The sequence below is a fragment of the Cyprinus carpio genome, chromosome B17 (genome assembly GCF_018340385.1).
Source record: "Cyprinus carpio isolate SPL01 chromosome B17, ASM1834038v1, whole genome shotgun sequence".
In the NCBI taxonomy this organism is placed as follows: Eukaryota; Metazoa; Chordata; class Actinopteri; order Cypriniformes; family Cyprinidae; genus Cyprinus; species Cyprinus carpio.
The window spans coordinates 16,002,001-16,021,164 of record NC_056613.1 but is presented as its reverse complement, the minus strand read 5'-3'; the positions used below and the strand labels follow the sequence as shown (position 1 = coordinate 16,021,164).

At 35.7% G+C, this 19,164-nt stretch overlaps 1 protein-coding gene across 12 annotated transcripts in view; it reads left to right on the top strand.

Moving 5' to 3' along the window:
* evla (Enah/Vasp-like a) overlaps nt 1–19,099 on the top strand; it is a 36,181-nt gene extending 17,082 nt beyond the window's left edge. For 3 of the 12 annotated variants that reach the window (XM_042742495.1, XM_042742494.1, XM_042742490.1), the window contains exons 2-14: nt 3,609–3,777; nt 4,018–4,195; nt 9,846–9,903; nt 10,618–10,679; nt 11,735–12,541; nt 13,950–14,212; nt 14,330–14,433; nt 14,536–14,572; nt 14,679–14,730; nt 17,026–17,086; nt 17,843–17,903; nt 18,012–18,069; nt 18,153–18,622. In XM_042742495.1, the coding sequence (XP_042598429.1) occupies nt 3,609–3,777; nt 4,018–4,195; nt 9,846–9,903; nt 10,618–10,679; nt 11,735–12,541; nt 13,950–14,212; nt 14,330–14,433; nt 14,536–14,572; nt 14,679–14,730; nt 17,026–17,086; nt 17,843–17,903; nt 18,012–18,069; nt 18,153–18,190 (1,948 nt within the window). In that variant the 3' untranslated portion in view covers nt 18,191–18,622. Of the gene's footprint in view, nt 1–3,608; nt 3,778–4,017; nt 4,196–4,986; nt 5,626–9,845; nt 9,904–10,617; nt 10,680–11,734; nt 12,542–13,020; nt 13,332–13,949; nt 14,213–14,329; nt 14,434–14,535; nt 14,573–14,678; nt 14,731–17,025; nt 17,087–17,842; nt 17,904–18,011; nt 18,070–18,152 lie in introns of those variants that run through there. The other 9 variants (XM_042742493.1, XM_042742491.1, XM_042742499.1 and 6 more) reach the window with 9 other exon arrangements.
* The last annotated feature ends 65 nt before the right edge of the window (nt 19,100–19,164 follow it).

Genomic DNA, 19,164 nt, shown 5'->3' with positions numbered 1-19,164 from the left:
TCTTTGACCTAAAATATTTACTTAAAATACCCCCTGAGATTTTTAATACTTTAAATATTTCAATAATATAACAAAACAATCACAATTTCATTTTCCAAATATTTTGTGTATTTTAAGTTTTTTATTTTTATGATTTAAATAATTGTTAGCTTTTCATATAAATTAATAATGAATATATATGTAAGTTGTGCCATCGTCAGGGTACTTTAGAACGTTCTGTAGTTTCACATTTTGAACATCAAAGCTCTTCTCAGTTGCTTGTCTTTTTAGTTCTGGGACAGACTATAAAGCTTTCTAAGTTTTAAATGTCCCTGACTCTGATATTTATAGCTTGCTATTACAAGACATGTTGGTCCCTGACCCTTTAGAAGTGCAGGTTTTGTTGGAAAGTCTTGGCATACTGATTCTATTTGATAATGAATATTCTTGTTCCATTCGATACAGCACTGGCAAGTTTTTCCATGTTTTTTTATACATAAATAGTAATAGAGAGAGAGGCTTTGCTTGATGTGTTATTAGAAGAAGTAAACCGAGATAGCTCAGTGTCTAAATATATTGGATGTTTATGGAAGCAAAGAGCCATCAGGATGTAATTTATGACGACTAAGCATCATCGGTGGAGGAGAGGCTGTGTACTTTATTTCAGACTAGCTCTAGGGGGGAGAAATGAAACCGGGAGGACATGGAAGAAGCTGCCTGGCCGCCCTCTAACCCTAGATGGATGCCAGAAATAGGCTCTGTCGTAAGGCAAGCATGAAAGACCAGAGAATGAAGAACATGAATGACAGAAAATGATTTTGCGAAAGCATTCAGTGTGCAAATATGCTGTTTCAACCATTAAAAACCAGGGTAATCAATGCAGTTTTATTGTATCAGCATCAGGTTTTAGGTTTACAATAAATATTAATAAATTAAAAAAATAAAATAAAACTATATTTAGGAGAAATTATATATATTTAGGTCATTTAAATTGTTTTTTTTACAACTTTTAATCACCTTTTCGTCTTTGGTAGGTTATTTTAAATTGTCCTGCACTGTGACAAATAAATGTTTAATTTGTATTATTTTTTAATTTTCATGCAATTAATGCTGCATGAATAATACAAAATACTATTTAAATGGAGTACATATATATATATATTCTAAAAGTACTTTTTGTCATTTATTCATGACTGAGTTAAACTGAGTTGTTTGCACATCAACCAAAGCACATTTAATTGAGCTGAGTTTGTGCAAACGCATCCTTTAAAAAAAAAAAAAAACCTGTAACTCACTTCTCATAAATGCTTGTTGCTTTATGATGGGCTCTCTCTTCGGTAGGCCAGCTCCCTCTAAACCACTTTTTTATATATGGTCCATGTATCCCATTTCTCTGAGTTCAGAGTGTGAATTTTCTGTTTTGGCATAATGTCACAGAAGCGGTGAGTCTGATTTATCTTTCTTTCATACTCAGGTTTATTGTTTCAAATGGCTGTATCTTATGAGTTTGTTTTAGTGTTAGTAAGAGCTGCTCATGTGCTGCTGCTCTTCCAGTTATACAGGCGGGTGTGCGGCTGGATTTGGGTGTTTCTGTGGGAGTTGGGTGTGGTGGTTCAGTATGTTTTATGGTATATAGGAGTCAGAGTGGAAATCTGCCCAGCTTAAGTTAGCACACCAACAGGAAACCCAATCTTCTTTGTGTGAACCATTCAGTGCTCTAGTGTTTTACTTCAATTCAGTGAACATCTCCTGACTCTTTATGATGTTTGGCTTGAATATAAGTTGAGTTGTTCTGATCACAGTGCTTAGTCCAGTGTGCACAAAATGCGAAAAACATACACAAGTTTGAAGTCCATCAGTCTGAATAATCTGACTCTCTTACTGAACCACAATATTTAAACTTATACAGGAACTGATTTTGTGTACTTAAGATTTGTCAAACTTGAACCAGCAAAATCATTTACTGACAATTATTCATATGTGTTAACAAAATACACATTAGTATTAATAAAAACATAAAAAAATAATCAAACAAATATTTATCTAATAAATTAATGAACACATAATAAAATCTTTAGTTTTTTAATGCAATTATTTTATGTAAAAATGCTTGTTATATATGGGGTAATGGTAACATTTTACTCATTTGTTACCATTAATGCATTAAATAACATGAATTAACAATAAACAGTATTTCACAGCATTTAATAACCATTGTTAGTTTACAGTGTATTTAATAATGTTAAAAGATACAACTTTGATTTGAATAATGTATTAGTAAATGCTGAACTTTATATTGCACAAATTAACAAAAACAATACATAACAAATGTATACATGATATTATTATTATATTACTAAACAGTTAGACATTGTATTAAACAGTATTATTAGAAGCACTAAGGAACAAAAGCTAGCAAGGTGTATTAATGCTGATCATACAGTCCACAATTTCTGCTCTCTCTTCATGTTAATTGTTCCCCCTGACAACAGAAGATTTCTAATTAAAGAAGCGGAGAACCTCATGTCTTTAATTAAACCATGGCCTCATATCAAGCAGTCAACACGGTTACATTCCTGCCTCACTCGTTAGCTGCCTATTACACTATATGTGACCCTGGACCACAAAACCAGTCTTAAAGGGATACTCCATCGCCAAATGAAAATTTTGTCATTAATCACTTACCCCCATGTCGTTCCAAACCCGTAATATCTTAAATTGTGTTCCGAAGATGAACAAAGCTTTTACGGTTTTGGAACAACATGGGGGTAAGTGAATAATTACAAAATTTTCATATTGGGATGGAGTATCCCTTTAAGTGTCAATTTTTTGAAAAATTTAGATTTATACATCACATGAAAGCTGAATAAATAAGCTTTCAATTGATGTATGGTTTATTAGGATAGGACAAGCCGGGATGCAACTATTTGAATATCTGGAATCTGAGGGTGCAAAAAAATCAAAATACTGAGAAAGTAGTCCAAATGAATTCTAAGCAATGCATATTACTAATCAAAAATTAAGTTTTGATATATTTTATGGTAGGAAATTTACAAAATATCTTCATGAACCATGATCTTTACTTAATATCCTAATGATTTTTGGCATAAAAATCTATAATTTTGACCCATACAGGGTTTTTTTTTGGCTATTGCTACAAATATACCCCAGTGACTTAAGACTTGTCTTGTGGTCCAGGGTCGCATATAATTAGCACAGATAACAAACCCGCCCCTTGCTGAGTGTCTTCAAACAAATTCACTGGGACAATTACTGTGCCATAATACCACACTAACAGCAAAGGTTTGGCTGTTTTAGTCTTCTTGGAATAAACACTATTTTATAGAATTTCTACGCAATCTGTAATTTCGTAATTTGTAGCTAACTGACAGAAATTGTAACTAATGTCATCAACCATTGTAGAGTATCTTTCACTGAATGTGCACAGCTAAATATTACTCTCAATTACACACACACACAAAAATTGTTGCAGAATCAAGTTGCAGCATTAATGTTGTTGCTAAGAGTCTGACATCTGTTTTTCATTGTCCCATAACATAATTTATCGTTGTGGTTTTTGTTGTTGAACACTGTGAATCTTAACTAGTGTTCCTGTTTCTTCCTCATAGTGAACAGAGTATATGTCAAGCCCGAGCCTCTGTGATGATCTATGATGACACCAGCAAAAAATGGGTGCCAGTCAAACCGGGCCAGCAGGGCTTCAGCCGCATCAACATCTACCACAACACTGTCAACAACAGCTTCCGTGTGGTGGGAGTCAAACTGCAGGACCAGCAGGTGAGACACCAGAGAAGACGCTGTGTGATATGATCGTACTTAGTTTCACAGTCCCATCCAATAAACATTCAGTTCTATTTACATACGTAGGTATTTATAATCTGAAATGTTTCTGTTTTGTGGTTTTCAAAAATACCATAACTGACGTGAGAAGGTTTCCCCTTGATAATTTGAAATAGTTTGATTACAGGGAAAAAATGTCATGGATGCAGATACATAACCACATCATTACGCTTGCAGGTCGTTATAAACTACTCCATTGTGAAAGGTCTGAAATATAACCAGGCCACGCCAACTTTCCACCAATGGCGTGATGCGCGGCAAGTTTACGGGCTGAATTTTGCCAGCAAAGAGGAGGCCACCACCTTCTCCACTGCCATGCTGTTTGCGCTCAATGTCCTGAGCTCTCAGGATGCAGGTAATTTTCATAACAACATAATTCTATATATATATATTTTTTTTTTTTTTTTACCTCTGTGCCACACTCCTGTGTGGTGTTTGGTTAGGTGTTACCTGGATTATGTTTGTAATTTATTATCATTTTTAGAAATGAAGTTTGATATGAGTTATAGTTATACTTCAGATTTATTACCCTGTGAATTGATCAAAAGGTGAAACTAAATGCATTTATCTATCAAATAAATGCTCTTTTTTGAACTCTTCTTCAAAGAATCCTGAAAAAAAATGTATTAAGGTTTTCACAAAAATATTAAGCAGCACAACTGTTTTCAACATTAATATTATAGCAATATTTTTTGAGCACAAATCAGCACATTAGAATGATTTCTGAAGGATCATGTGACACTGAAGGCTGGAGTAATGGCTGCTGACAATTCAGCTTTTCCACCATAGAAATTTTAAACTACATTTTAAAATATATTAAAATACAAAGTTATTTTACATTGTAATAATATTGAACAATTTTGATCAAATAAATGCAGCCTTGGTGAGCATAAGAGATATCTTTCAAAAACATGAATAAAAATCCTAGCGAACCAAAATTTTGAATGGTGGTGTAGGTTTTAACAAATTTTTTTACCAATATTCATGGTTTTCTTCTTAATTTATTATTATTGTTTGTTTTTTTAATCTGGTCTAATGAATTCTATCTTTATTATCACTATGCTGAAAAAATTGTCAAAATGCAGAAAAATTCATATCACATGCAAAATATGATTTTATAAGCGATGGTATGCAATGTTTTTCTCTTAAATATATATAAACGCTTACATTTAAAAGAGATGAGGGTAATGCAGATGCTACTACATTATGGTCCTTACAGTATTGTTACAAATATACAATCATTTAGCTGTGAATTTGCTATTGCAAAAACGTAAGGAATGCCAGCTAGTAGTCAGGAATGTACTCTAAATGCACACAGAAAATGTTGTTTGGGTCTTATACGTGGGATCGTTAAGTGTAGTGTAACTCTTATTTAAGAACACCACATGGGCCTCTCTGGTTTCAGGCTGCTGCTACTTATAAGACGTATGTGGGGAGGGGGGTCTTCTGCCATTGGTGCTTAGCCCTGGTTAAAATATCCATGGAGCCAAACAGTCTCAGGCCATGGGAGTTGCATGTTTCTTGTTTTTTGGGGTGGGCAGATTAGAAAGGTTGTTAGAAGTGTTGCTCGCACCTCAGCATGCAGAGAAGAGAGAAGCTGCTGTTCACCTGCCTGAACTCACCTGTACGGAGTCCTGACTGTTATTACCAGTTCCCACCTGGTAGTGGAGCTCAAACTGCACCATTATAAATATCACTAAAGGCACCTGAGAGGGCCCATGCTTGGACCGGAGTTTTCCCCAGGGCCAGTCCGCCGGATCAGCTCCACAGTAATAAAACTCAGCAGTAAGTAGTGTTAGGGCTGGGGGATTCAGTCGCATGTTTTAATAATGTGATGTGATGCCTCGGATGGGTCATTGTGGTGTCTTTGATGGAGGATGTGGTTGTGGAAGCTGCACAGTGGTTTTTGGCACAGTGCCTGTCAGAAGCTTGTGATGAGGCGTGTGCGGGTTTGGGAGGTCTAGTGTGTTTGTCGTGACTAATTCTGAACAGTTATCATTAGTGCTAAATAAAATGCAAAAATTTATATGTATGTATATATGTATATATATATATATATATATATATATATATATATATATGTGTGTGTGTAAACAGTGACGTTTCATTGAATTTGCCACACTACTGCAAACGCACATAAACCAAAATTTCTGGTTTGAAAAAAAAAAACCCAGACGTTCAGTCACATCAGAGTGAAATAAATACCATGAATTGAAAATGTAAAAGCACCTAATTATCTACCTATTGTTTATGTGTTTCCTTTTGTGTTGGTGAAGGGTATTATTATCGCAAAAAGAAAAAAAGATTAAAAGAAAAGAAGAAAAAGTGACCAATTATTGGAGAAAATATTATGTCTTTATAAAAGAAATGTTTATTTGTATAATGCATTGAAATAATTAAATTAAAAGACATAATAAACTATAAAAAAATCTAAATGAAAAAAATCACAATAAACAAAAACAACAATAATATTAATAATATAAAATAATAAGAATTATTATTGTTATTGTAATTGTTGTTGTTACTATTAAGATATATTAGTTATTTTATTAATAGTAATAATTTTGGCAGCTGGCATAAATGTTTAATATTTAATATTGTCAAGCTATTGCTAAAACATTGTGTTAAAAAAAAAACCTCAACATTTCCTTAATTAAAGAAAAACATTTATTAAAACCACATCAAAATAAAACAAAAATTGTTCAATTCAAGAGAGGCTTAGACCTAATGCAAAAAAAAACATTTATGAATCTCTACACAATAAAAAAATCATACTATCATACAGCATACTTGATCTAATGCTTAAATTTTGTATTAAATGTGTGTGTTAAAAAAAAAACATTTTTTAGCATTTTCTAACTGTGAAATACACTACAGATTTATATTATGCAAGTGGTGTGTTATAAAGGAAAATGGCAGGGTTTATCAAACAAATGACCAATGGGTCCCATCGTCCAATCAGATTGTATCTGTGTTTCCACTTCTTATTATCTCAGTAGACATCATCATTTCAGCTCAATGATCACCAGGGTATGTGTATTTGGTACAAAGGGACTCTGCTGCTGCACGCAACCACCAAATGATACTGTATGTGCGTCATAAAACACTGTAAATATTGACTACGCATTACTTCAAAAGCTCATCCTAAGATTTTATCGCAAATGAATCTTAATATTTGATTAGCGTTGCCCCTCCAAGGCTTTTTAGGTATTTAACCATAAATCAAAATAACATCCAGAGCTCCAGATTTGACTCTTGAGAGGCACTTAAAACTAAAAATCCATTAACTTTATTCAGCGTCAGTCGCACCAACCATTTTAATACACTCCAACTGCAGCCATTTATCAGCATGTTGCTACTGCAAAGGATTTAATCAAGTTTATGAAATAAATCACACAGAGTATTACACCTCCACAACCTGCAGTAGAAATGGATATGTGATCCGGAGTAATATCATTGCTTTTTATGTTGTCTGGTTACAAAGTGCCCAGCTTAATTGATATCCAGAGCACACAGAATTATATTTGCTTAGTAAACTCTCTATAGGAAGAGATTTCATGCAAGTCTTGGTCTAAACTCCTAGTGCCGCATTGTCTCACTTCACCAATGGAGCAAATAGCATTTATGCATTACCCAGAATGCTCAGAAGGGTTTGGATTAATGGTTTATGGTCTGCAAATTGACATTTCGTAAACGATGGTGAGTTCTGTCGAATTTGCATTGGAAAATTCCCCCGTTTTCCCTGACTGTTTAAAGCCAGATCATATGAATATCAAGTTCTTTTAGATATTTCAAGAGTTTTAGTAGTTGTATGGTGTTTATTATAATAAGGACAGATGATTTGGAACCATCTGCTGCAGACAGGACCTCAGGTGGATTGCATGTTTGCCACACTGTGTGAAATGCTGCTTTCACGTGACGTATGAACATATTCCCATTCCTGTTGCTGGAGGGACTTGATATTCAGTCCTGCTGCAATTATTCACATTTTTTTGAGCCAGTCTGTTTTCCCACTTAGATGTTGAAACAGCGTGAGCACATACTGTAATATAGCTATTCCTTTTTGTAAGTAGGCCTAGTGAGTTATGACAGGAATATTTTTGTACTCTCATTAAAATGTGGATCTTGTGATGAATTGAGTGATGATGGTTTTGCTTGATTTTTTTGGAAGTCATTAACAGTATTTCAGGATGTGACACTGTATACTGGCATTAAATTCAGTGAGACTTCAGCTCTCATAATCATCTTTAGGACACGGATGGTTTAATCGTGAAATGTGGAAGCAGAATCCCACCTGTCATCTGCAAAGGTCTTTGAGCTGTGTCATTTTTCATGCTTATTCTCTCAATCTGCAATAACTGTTCAAAGAAACCATGTACGTTCCTCCCTGACTTAATAATAAAGCAGAACTTTATTTAGTATGTTTTATATAACAAGAATTCCTTGCGCTGTGAAGTAGTTTGTGCTGTTGCTGCCTGAGGTTTTTCTCTTTAAATGTCTTGCTTCTTTCAAGTCTCATTAGGTCTAGTATAAAAAAACATAATGTGCTACTATGATCAGTGTGTTTTGGGTTATTTCAGGACATCCGCTGGTGCTTTTTACTGCTTATTATTGTTTGTTTAGTCTCAGTTAGCAGATGATAGACGTTCAACGTTGAAATAATGTCAGTTGTTGTTTTTTTGGGTGTTGCAGTAACGTTGAGATTGCATTTTAATGCTAAATGGTTCTAAAATGGTTAGCAAAATACTTAGAAATGAACGTTGAGATTTTAAGATCTGTACAGAAAGCAAGACATTAAAAAAATGTCATTGTGGATTCAATCTGCAAAAATGAGAAGTGTAATTAAGAAGATGCAGTAAATGCATAACATTATTATGGCAGAAGAAGTCACTGAATAAATAAAATTTCAAAAAGTGGCTTTAAGGTTTATTCACACAAAAAACGACTAAAAATAGTAACTATAACATTAATATTATCACCCACACCAGTGAATGTTAATATTTTGTTCATTATAAGTGTGTTGCCATTTTAAATGCAGATTTAAATGCTCAAGCTCTTTAAAGGTTTATTCTGATTCGCTGTCAATATTTGTATCATTCATCAGCAGGAAAAATAATTATTCTGAAAGTTGAATTATTCTGAAACAATATGGTTATATAAGTTTTTGCATACTTCACCATTCTGTTTGCCCTGTCTAGCTGTGTGAACAGCTCATTATTTTTCCACCTTAAATTTCACAGTAGATAGATTTTGACGTTCTAAACTCAATTATGTTTGATGGTGCCTAGCAACCAAATATTATAAGCCACATTAGATATGGCCACACTAAGGGTCTTTCTCTGAACAGAGGGGCTTTCCTTCCTCCCTTGGGCTTTCATGCCCCATACTGAGTCCCTGAATGTCATATGACGTAAATAGTCATCATCTCAGTAACCTGAGAGCCGTGTTTACCATTATTAGCAGAGCTCCTTCACACCCTATAACAAATTCAACAGAGCGATTATGGTGTCTTACGAATGACTGTGCCAAGTCTACCAGAAATTAGGTGTTGGGTACGAGGGAAATTGTGACTTGGCAAAATATGTTTGGTCTCTTGCTGGATTTATTGGACTATAATGGTTTGATCATTTGGCACTTAGATGTCTTATGTATGTATCATTTGTTGTTGTTTTCAAAGGCCATATGTCCAATCCAACTCATTCATATATCAATTAGTAGTCAGATTAGTACTTAGTGACTTGGCCTGATTTGTGAAAATCACAAGTGAAATTATGTGAGGTAAAAGCATGAACCATTTGTACCGACCAATGTCACATGACATAAACCAGCTGCCCAATGTAAAATCTGTGTCCTGAAACACAACCAGCTGAGAAATGCTGTACTACTCAAGTCTGCCATAAGGTGTCATAATATATTAACCCAATCCGACACATTTTACAGTTCCTGAGAGACAATTAAAATAAAATATTTAAATTATGAGGTGCAATTATGTTCTTGTTCTTCAGGTCCAGGAGCACATCGTCAGAATGGACCGGTGACAGATGATGCCGAGGCTCAGAGGAGGTGCGGACTTTCTCTAATGACACTTTCTCTTTCTGAGACACCTGCCAAATGTTAATCAAGCTTTTAAACATTGGACACCGGCCTGAATAACAGTATATGCTCTCCTTTTACAGTGAAGTGTGTAATGTTTTTTGTTTTGTTTTACCCTGAAAGGTTTAAACACCTTTTCTCTGTTGTACCTTCAAAATAGTCCTGTTTAAGCATCCCGCAGCAACAGTGACTCAACCAATGGCATGAGTTTGGGGCGGGACTATGTGCTTGTCCAACCAATAGCAGATGGTGTTTGGGAAACCAATTCAAAAACTAAATTTCATTTGGTACTGCTAGAGACACTGCAATTACTCACTTAATTTTTAACATTGCAGGTCAGAAAGTGTAGTGTTCATTGTATAACTGTTGCAGAAATTATTAATCGAATCATCGAATTTGAACTCTGTATTTTTTTTTTTAATCACTTCACATTTGTTGTCATGTAGATTGAGAACGCTGTCATAAAACAAGTTTAGAATGTGTTCTGCCCTCTAGTGGTCAAACTCTCACTGTGCAGCCAAGCATTTTTAAAACCCACGGAGCTGAAAAGAATAATGTGTGAACACACGTGATTGTTTACTCTCCAGTGAACTTGTCTTTGTGTCGATTCATAAGGTGTATTGAGAGTGTTTAGATTTCACTATGCCCAACATCATTTTTAAGTGAGTTAACATTTGTTTCTAGGCAAATGATGGACCAGCATCAGATGCAGATGGAAAGAGAACGACGAACATCTGGCTCTGCAGGTAGACTAAAGACCCCACACCTCTGTGGAATATGATATGACTGCACACTGTGCAATTAAAAGATACACAAACACACACTCATTAAACCACCCACAGAGTAACCCTGCAGACTTCATTGTCTGCTTGGAAAAGTGTTAACACTAAGGAATATCAAATTCCCTGGCCACAGAACAGGTCCCTAGTCCAAACAGCACATGCTGCCCATCCTCTCTCTCTATCTCTCTCTCTCACACACACACACACATACACACACACACACACTCTTTCTGTTTCCACCCCTGCTTCAGCATCAGTTCAGAGAAGACAGTCGCCTTTCATAATGCCATAAACAGCATTTCTGAGTTCTGTTTTGGTGAATCTCATGAAACATGTCAAGACCATGTTGAAATCTCATTTCATTCCCAAACTAAAAGGAATAAAGTTTTGCTTATTCATTAAAAATAAATAAATAGGCATGTTTTAAGGACTATTAAGATTTTTTCTTTGTGCATTTTTTCTTTGATTTCTGATGTCGCTACTGTTATACATATACAGTAATCCAACATAATAAGAATAAAAATAATTTTAAAAATAATTAAAAATTGTATTATTTCAATTGACAAGTAATATAGATACCTGACAACAAATTAAATTGTATTTATTTCATTTTGTATATTTATTTATAAATACATATAATGTTTTTGTTCATTTAATTTACATTTAAAAAATGATTTCATTTATTATAACATTCTTTTATGTTAATTTTATCAAATTTTATTATGGGAGGCCGTTGTTTAATTGTCATTAAAATACTGTTACAATGAAGCAAAATCTTGTTCATAAAATATGTTTAATTTCAATTGTAATTTCTCCATGTCTTCATTACATTTTTTTCTGAAATCTGTCTGATCTAGATGTTTTTGTGAGATTCATCTGTTTGCAAGGCATATAACATGCTATTTTGCTCATATTTCATCTTTTTAAGTTTCTTTGTACACGTTGATGCTTGATTTTCATCACTGTCACATTTCTCTCTTTTCGTTTGTCATTTGTGTTGTCTTTTCTCTGTTTCTCAGTCTCCACCCTTCAGTTTAAAGTATCAGCGTCCGCCTCTCAGTCCGAAACCACTCTGCATGACCACAGACAGTATCGGGCTAACACTCTTCCCCCTTCCTATGCTCACATTAACCCCACGCAACCCTCCTCCCACACCTCCTCTTCCTCCCAGGAACGAGAGAGTGGCTACCGCACTGTGGACTCCCCTCAAAAAAAGGCACAGCAGCTTTCCCAGCTTTCCACCTCTCTGGCTTCTGCTTTCTCCCCCGTGCAGCCGGGTGTCACCCCTCCACCTCGCAACGTCAAGCAAATCCCTCTTTCCCCTCCAACAGCCCCCCAGGACCCCAAACATGCCACATGGTCCTCCACCCACATGTACGCTCCATTACCCACAGCATCGCCACCCGTCATAATGGCGGTGCCAGTCAAACAACCTGCCCTGCCTGTCGCCCTCCCCTTGCCACCCCTAAACAATGGCCCAAACTGTGGCCCCAAAGCTCCCGCTAACACATCCCACTTGGAGCCTGTAACACACCACCAACAGTTGTCCAGTGGCCCGGCAGAGGAGTACTGCCCGTACCAAAACCCTCCTATGCAGGTCACCTCTGGAGCTCCGTTGCACCCACATTATCCCATACAAGGATCATCTTGCCCCCTGCCCCTTCTCATTGGCCAGCCCATCCAAGGCCCTGCCCTCCACCAGCAGCAGCTATACCAGGCCACGCCCCAATTCAACACCACACCCACCACTCACTCTACTCTGTGCGAGGGGGCAACGCCCAAGACGTCTCCCTCGCCTGTTTATCAGAACGCCTCAGCGTCCAGCAGTAAGTATTTCAGAACCCCATCAGCTGCCCCCTCTGTAGTTTATTGCCCAACTCCAAAAGACTTCACGCACCTGTCCAGTGGAACTGGGCTGATGACATGTTGATCTCAAAGCTGTCTAAAGAGAACAGTACGGTCTTTGTACTGAAACCAAATGCAAATACTGGCCTGCCAGGATTGTCAATGAGGCTGTTGACTTTTGTCTGTTATGCGACAAAATCACAGCAGCTCATTTGAACAAACGACAGCTGTCTCACCTTCTTTGTTCTGAGTATAGGAAAGATGATTTAAGATTATAAAGTAAACATTCATATATCGCAGTGATGTTCTTGCGTGTATGCTCAAAGGTGATTTGTTCATATTGCTTAAATGGTGTGTCATACCTTAAACTAACCAATTTATTTTCCATTTTTGCTTTTGCTTTTCACAGATCATATTTTCGATGTTAAAATGTTTTGCTTTGTCTCACATAATTATGTAGATGCAAGTGTAAGCAGGGCTCAACACTAAGAATGGCCTGCTAACCCAGGAGCAGTGTGAGAGTTTTGGGCCACTTGACAGACCAGTGTCACTAGTCCTTTTTGTTGCACCATTGAACATTCATTGATCTCATACATCTACTTTGCAAATTTAAATGCTTGGTTTTCTGTGATGTATTATTATGCAAACTCTGCTGATTTGTCTCCAAGATAATATTATCTAGCTGGCTGACATGGATGAGGTTTTGTCAAATTTGCAAATACACCCAGGAGGCATCAATATTAAGAATGTGCTGAAAACTACATACCAAAAGTGTGTTTGTAACTTTATGAAATTCTTTTCATGTAGTAAAAATACTATGCAAATGATTGGGGATGGTAAAATTTTTATCAAGTCATTTCAGTCATTACAGTCTCTTATGCTCCCAAAGGCTGCCTTTTTTTTTTAATTGTGCTGCATAACATTTTTGTGGAAACCGTAATACTTTTTTTTTCCAGGATTCTATGACCAAAACAAAAAGTTCAGCATTCATTTGAAGTAGAATTTAAAAAAAATTAATTTGAAGAATTGCAAGATATCAGAATATAAACTCACAATTTTGACTATATCTTTTGCAAAGTTATATGATGCAATTGTGAGAAAAAAAAGTCAGAATTGTAAGATTCAGGGCCTCATTTATAAAGTGTGCATACGCACAGATTTGATCTTAGAGTGTGCTTATGCTTAAATCCACGCCAACGCTCATATTAGTAAAAACTGCCTTTGATGTAGAAAAGTGCTTAGCATCACGTCAGGGTCTGAGCAGACATACACACTTTTTCGATGGGAATCAGGCTTCCGTACAAATGCTCCCCACTGCAGTATATTTCATTGCATTTGTAATTAAACACTCAGTCTAGAATACAACACTGATTCTTTCCTTTCTTGCAGCAGGTCCTCCCGTTCCACCGGGTCATCCCTCCATGATCTCATCCACCCCTCCTGTTCAGCCCACTACCTCAGCATCCATGGCGGGTCCACCGGCCCCTCCGCCCCCTCCTGGGCCTCCCCCACCCGGGCCGCCACCACCCGGGCCGCCACCACCCACCACAGGACCCCCTCCTGCCCCGCCTCCACTGCCGGCTGGTGGAGGTCCTGCTTCGTCAGGTCTAGCTGCAGCTCTAGCTGGTGCCAAGCTGCGAAAAGTGCAGCGGGTGAGTGGTATTTATCTTTCTCAATCCTCAACATGTTTCGCATATTTCTTTTTTTATGCAATAAGTTCAATGATAGTATCTTGCTGCCTGATTATACCATGTTTTATCTTTTTTTAGCCAGAGGAAAGCAGTAGCAAGAATGATGCCAATCGCTCCAGTGGAGGCAGTGGAGGTGGTGGAGAGGGTCTCATGCAGGAGATGAATGCCCTTTTAGCACGAAGGTCAGAACATATCCTTTTCTTTCTGTCTTTTGTTTTTCATAACTAATGATCCATGACTTGTGCTTATACAAACTTTGATTGTTAAATATGATCATTCTGCAGGAGGAAGGCTTCAGAGAAACCAGAAGACAGTCAAAATGTATGACTTTTGCACACTATTTGTCAAAACACAGAGATTGTATATTTCTCTTCAGTTCTATTCATTGTATATTATATCATGTCAGTTTGATATCTCTTTCTTGCAGGAGGAGTCTAATGGATCCCCTTCATCATCTTCTCGTGGACAAAATTCAGGTGGTGGTTTTTGTTTATTATTACAAACCTTTTTTAATGTGTGTGCTAATTTAGCAATGTATTCTGTATATACACTACAATAAAAAAATCTAAGGTTGGTAAGTTTTTAATATTTCTAAAAAGTCCATTGCTTACCAATGCTAAATTATTTGAACAAATATACAGTAAAAACTAATATTGGGAAATATTATAAAATTAGGGCTGTCAAAAAGATTAATCGCATCCAAAATAAAACTTCTTGTTTACGTAATGTGTGTGTGTGTGTACTGTGTATATTTATGATGTATATATTTTATTTAAGTAAAGTATAGTATATTTTTTGTTTTTATTTTATTTTATTTTTTCATGAGTATGGGTCACCATACTTGGCTGTATGTCACGATTAATCGGTCGATTATTTTTACGATTAATCGATGAATCGGTTTATGTACTTATATTTTAGTTTTGCCCATTTTTTTCCCCAAGTAAATTATTAACAAAGGGTCTTTATCATTCAACATAGACCTTTTAGAGATTTTAACCATTTTGCATTGTCATATCCTCATCAAAAACATACCTGGAGTTGTGTTTTATTATGTGTTAGTTATCCTTTGTCAAACTCTTCTGCAATCAAAACACTGACCCATACATACTCTAGCAAATTTCACAAGGAGGTTTCAAGTAATGTTTTCACCATGGCAGTCCTTAGGGCTCCTATAGTAGTTTTACATCCTGAACAAAGCTTATTAAGGAATCTTTCAGAACATATTATCACGAAGAATAAGAATAATTAGAAAAAAATTGCAGTAAATCGCATTTTATTATTTTTTTCCTGTAAACACACAGCTTATACCTGGGAAACAGCTTTATAGATTATGCTGTGAAACTGTAAACAATCCTTCCAATAAAGTGCCAATGGCATGAAACCTGAATGGAACTCACATTTTAAAGTAAAATTGAAAGTAAAATCCATCAGAAGGTTGTCCAGAAAAAAAATTGGACACACACAAAAAACCTGCTGTGTGAAAAAGAGCAGGTGAATACTTAGAAAAAAGTGCATTTCAAATACATTTAAACATTAACCTCTCTCATTTAGTCATAATTAGGCTGCAAGACTGAATTATGAACTGGTAAACGACAAAGCTTTAAATGTTAATTGTTAAAAAGCAATGTTATCAGCTTTTACGACTAAACATTTGCAAACATTGTACTGCAGAATCTACACAAATAAAAAGTCTTTGCACACTGTGATTTTCATCGGATTTAAATATGTAGTGGTCCTTATAACAGTTCAAAAATGTAATAAAGCGATAAAATGTTAACAAAACAGCTTATGCCTGAACTGACAGGAATTCGACTACCTGTTGGAAATGAGGCAGAACACTATTCATCATTATTTGAGAAAAACTTTGCATTGCAGTGCAAAAAGGTCAACATGTCCAAATGTTCAGGGCTTAACAGTTAGGCTTGCTCTCTTTTTGCTCCCCACACTTTGGATGACTTCGTCCGATTAGTTTTATCTTCCGCTTTTTTCTTTTTCTTACTCGAGCTTACTCCACTGCCGCCTGCCTCACTCATCACGCTGAATGCTGCAGAGACGCTGTGCGGGAAGCACGTGACATAAAACGACGCCAGCTATTGGCTATTCGCTACTTCTCCTGCTGTACTGGCTGAGTAAAACCTCCGGTGGCTCATTACTGCCACACTTTGGTACACCGCAGATTTAAAATATGCACGAAATGAGCCGCTTACGGCAAATAAAAATTATTTAGCAACGAATCGACTACTAAATTAGTTGACAACTATTTTAATAATCGATTTTAATCGATTAAATCGATTAGTTGTTTCAGCTCTATATTCATATAATTTATATTGTATATAACTATACTTAATATATAAACAAAAAAATCTTAAATATACATGCATGTGTATTAATATATACATAATAAATATACACTGTAGACACACATATATTATGTAAACAAAAAATTATTTTGGATGCGATTAACCTTTTGACAGCACTAAAAAATAATATTACAGTTTAAAACAGTTTATAATTGAATTGTATTCAGTGTCCTTTAGTAATCATTCTAATATGCTGATTTTGATGGCCAAGAATCGTTTTGTATTGTTACTTTTTATATACTTTTGGCTTAATATTTTTGTGGAAACCATGATTAATTTTTTTCAGGATATTCAGAAAACTAAAAACCTTTTAGTAAAAATATATTAATTTTATTGTATAATATATGGTAAATTATGAGACGTATTTAGGGTTGGTGAGCAAAAAAAAAAAAATTATTTAAATATTCTTCTTAGATCCTGTGAAGAAGCCATGGGAACGAGCCAACTCTGCAGATAAGTCTTCAGCTGTGTCAAGGTACGTTTTAACGGGTTTCATGTGCAGTAAACATTTCATTCCTATCTGTTTAGTGCAGTGGTGTGCACAGGGCCCGGGGTCCGCTGGCGCTAAAGTGCCATTTCGGTCCGGTCTGTGTAAACCTCCATGACGTCAACATGAAACGGCTTGGGATTCATTTTAAAAATGACTTGTTTAAATGATTCAGAGTTGACTCTTTTTTTGAGACAATAACTTTATACATGGTGCACGTTCAGATTTAAAACTTTGTAGGATGTTTTCATTCACTTAGAGCTGTGTTACACACTGCATGAAAGGTAATTTTCAAAAATCCATAATAGGGGCATTTTAAAACATTTGATTCCCTTAAAATTTACATTTGTTGAGGTGTTCCTTGATGGATTGCATGTTTTTTTTTTTAGCTTAGAGTTTGCATATGTGAGTAAATGCATGTTGCTCGGTTGCCAATACAAATAGTCATGTTAAGGAAGTAAAGCTCTGGGCAACATAAGCCTGCAATGACCTAAATGCAAACAAAACTGGTTCTGCTCACCTTCTGACAACTAGAAAATGTAGTTTTTATCTTTTATGTAAGCTTTCATTTAATATCTGTGTAAACACACCGAAAATGGCCTCTTTGAACTCTGAAAATGAACCGGTTATAAAAACTGAGATTGCATCAAAAACAATATTAATATTTAATATATCTACATGTTTTTTTAACCGCAAACATGACTTGCAGGTAAATTTTAAATATTTATGATGAACATTGTACAGGGCAAAACCAATCGGAAGCACCAGTGATGCTGAGTCATTTGACTTTGACAGAATGAAACAGGTTAGTTCAGAATATCTTTCAAAATGGGATATTACTGTGCTGTGTATTGTGCAAAAAATGAGGATAGACTGGCCTGCTAACGACGATCAAATCTGTTGCTATCAAAAGGAGATCTTGGAGGAGGTTGTGCGGGAATTGCAGAAAGTTAAGGAAGAAATTATTGATGGTAAGTTTTAGGAGATAACAGAAAAGATATGCATCTTTTCAGTTCATGACAATATTAACATTTTTCTCTTTTTTTTTGTTTAGCCATTAGAAAGGAACTGCTGAGAATTGGCTCCACATAGTCTTAAGAAAGGTCAACGACGACGACTGATAATGACTGAAGGTTTGGGAAAGTACATGGAAACGTTCTCGCAGCATGTCTGCAACAGTATGGATAATTCAGTTGCAGAAATGTTGTGCAGATACAAGGCATCATTGAGAAGGACAAGTGAAAGCTGAGGAACAGAAGGAATTGGAGTGAATGAATGATTGTGTGTATGGATGAGTGAATGAACGAGCAGGTGGAAATATAGACCTTCACACTGAATTTTCTATTTCCTCCAGTATGAACGTTGAGACAGTCCACTGTGCAGCTTGCTGCTCTCGCTCTTTCAAGTCTTAAGGTCATCAAGTTGAAGATATTTTTGTTTTCTAAGTTTATATTGTTTCATTGGTCATTGTTATTGTTAAGAATTGTATTATATTAAATGAGAGAGATACAAAGTTGCACGACAGTTATTGTCAGCCTTTTATATTTTATATTACTGATCTTATTCTTTGGTTTTAATAAGTATGAACAGTACACATTTGTGCTAAACTGTCAACAGTCTACTATAGTTGAAACGGTTTGAGACTTTTTCTTTTGGTTTTGTTTTTTTGGCCAATGCAGAAGTTCAGTAGAACTTTATTTTAAACTGATTTGGAGGCATGATGGTAAATATAGACGCTCTTTTAATGGGCTCAAGAGATGGACATGGAAATATATACGTATATATACACACACACACACACAACGCGAGATGAATTATTGAAAGTGGCTTAAAGCATTGGGTGAATTGTTAGAACATACAATGTATTCTGATTTAATTAGGTTGATCCTGATTTTAAAAGTTGATGTTGATATTTCACAGAAATTACAATTAAATTAAAGATGTTGAGAGTGTGAGATTGATGGAATTAAAAGAACTTTAAAAGCTTTTCCCCCTTTTAAACAGTCTCATGCTTCCTTCATTGAACATTACAAACAACCCTTTAAGAAACCTCTCTGCCATTATTC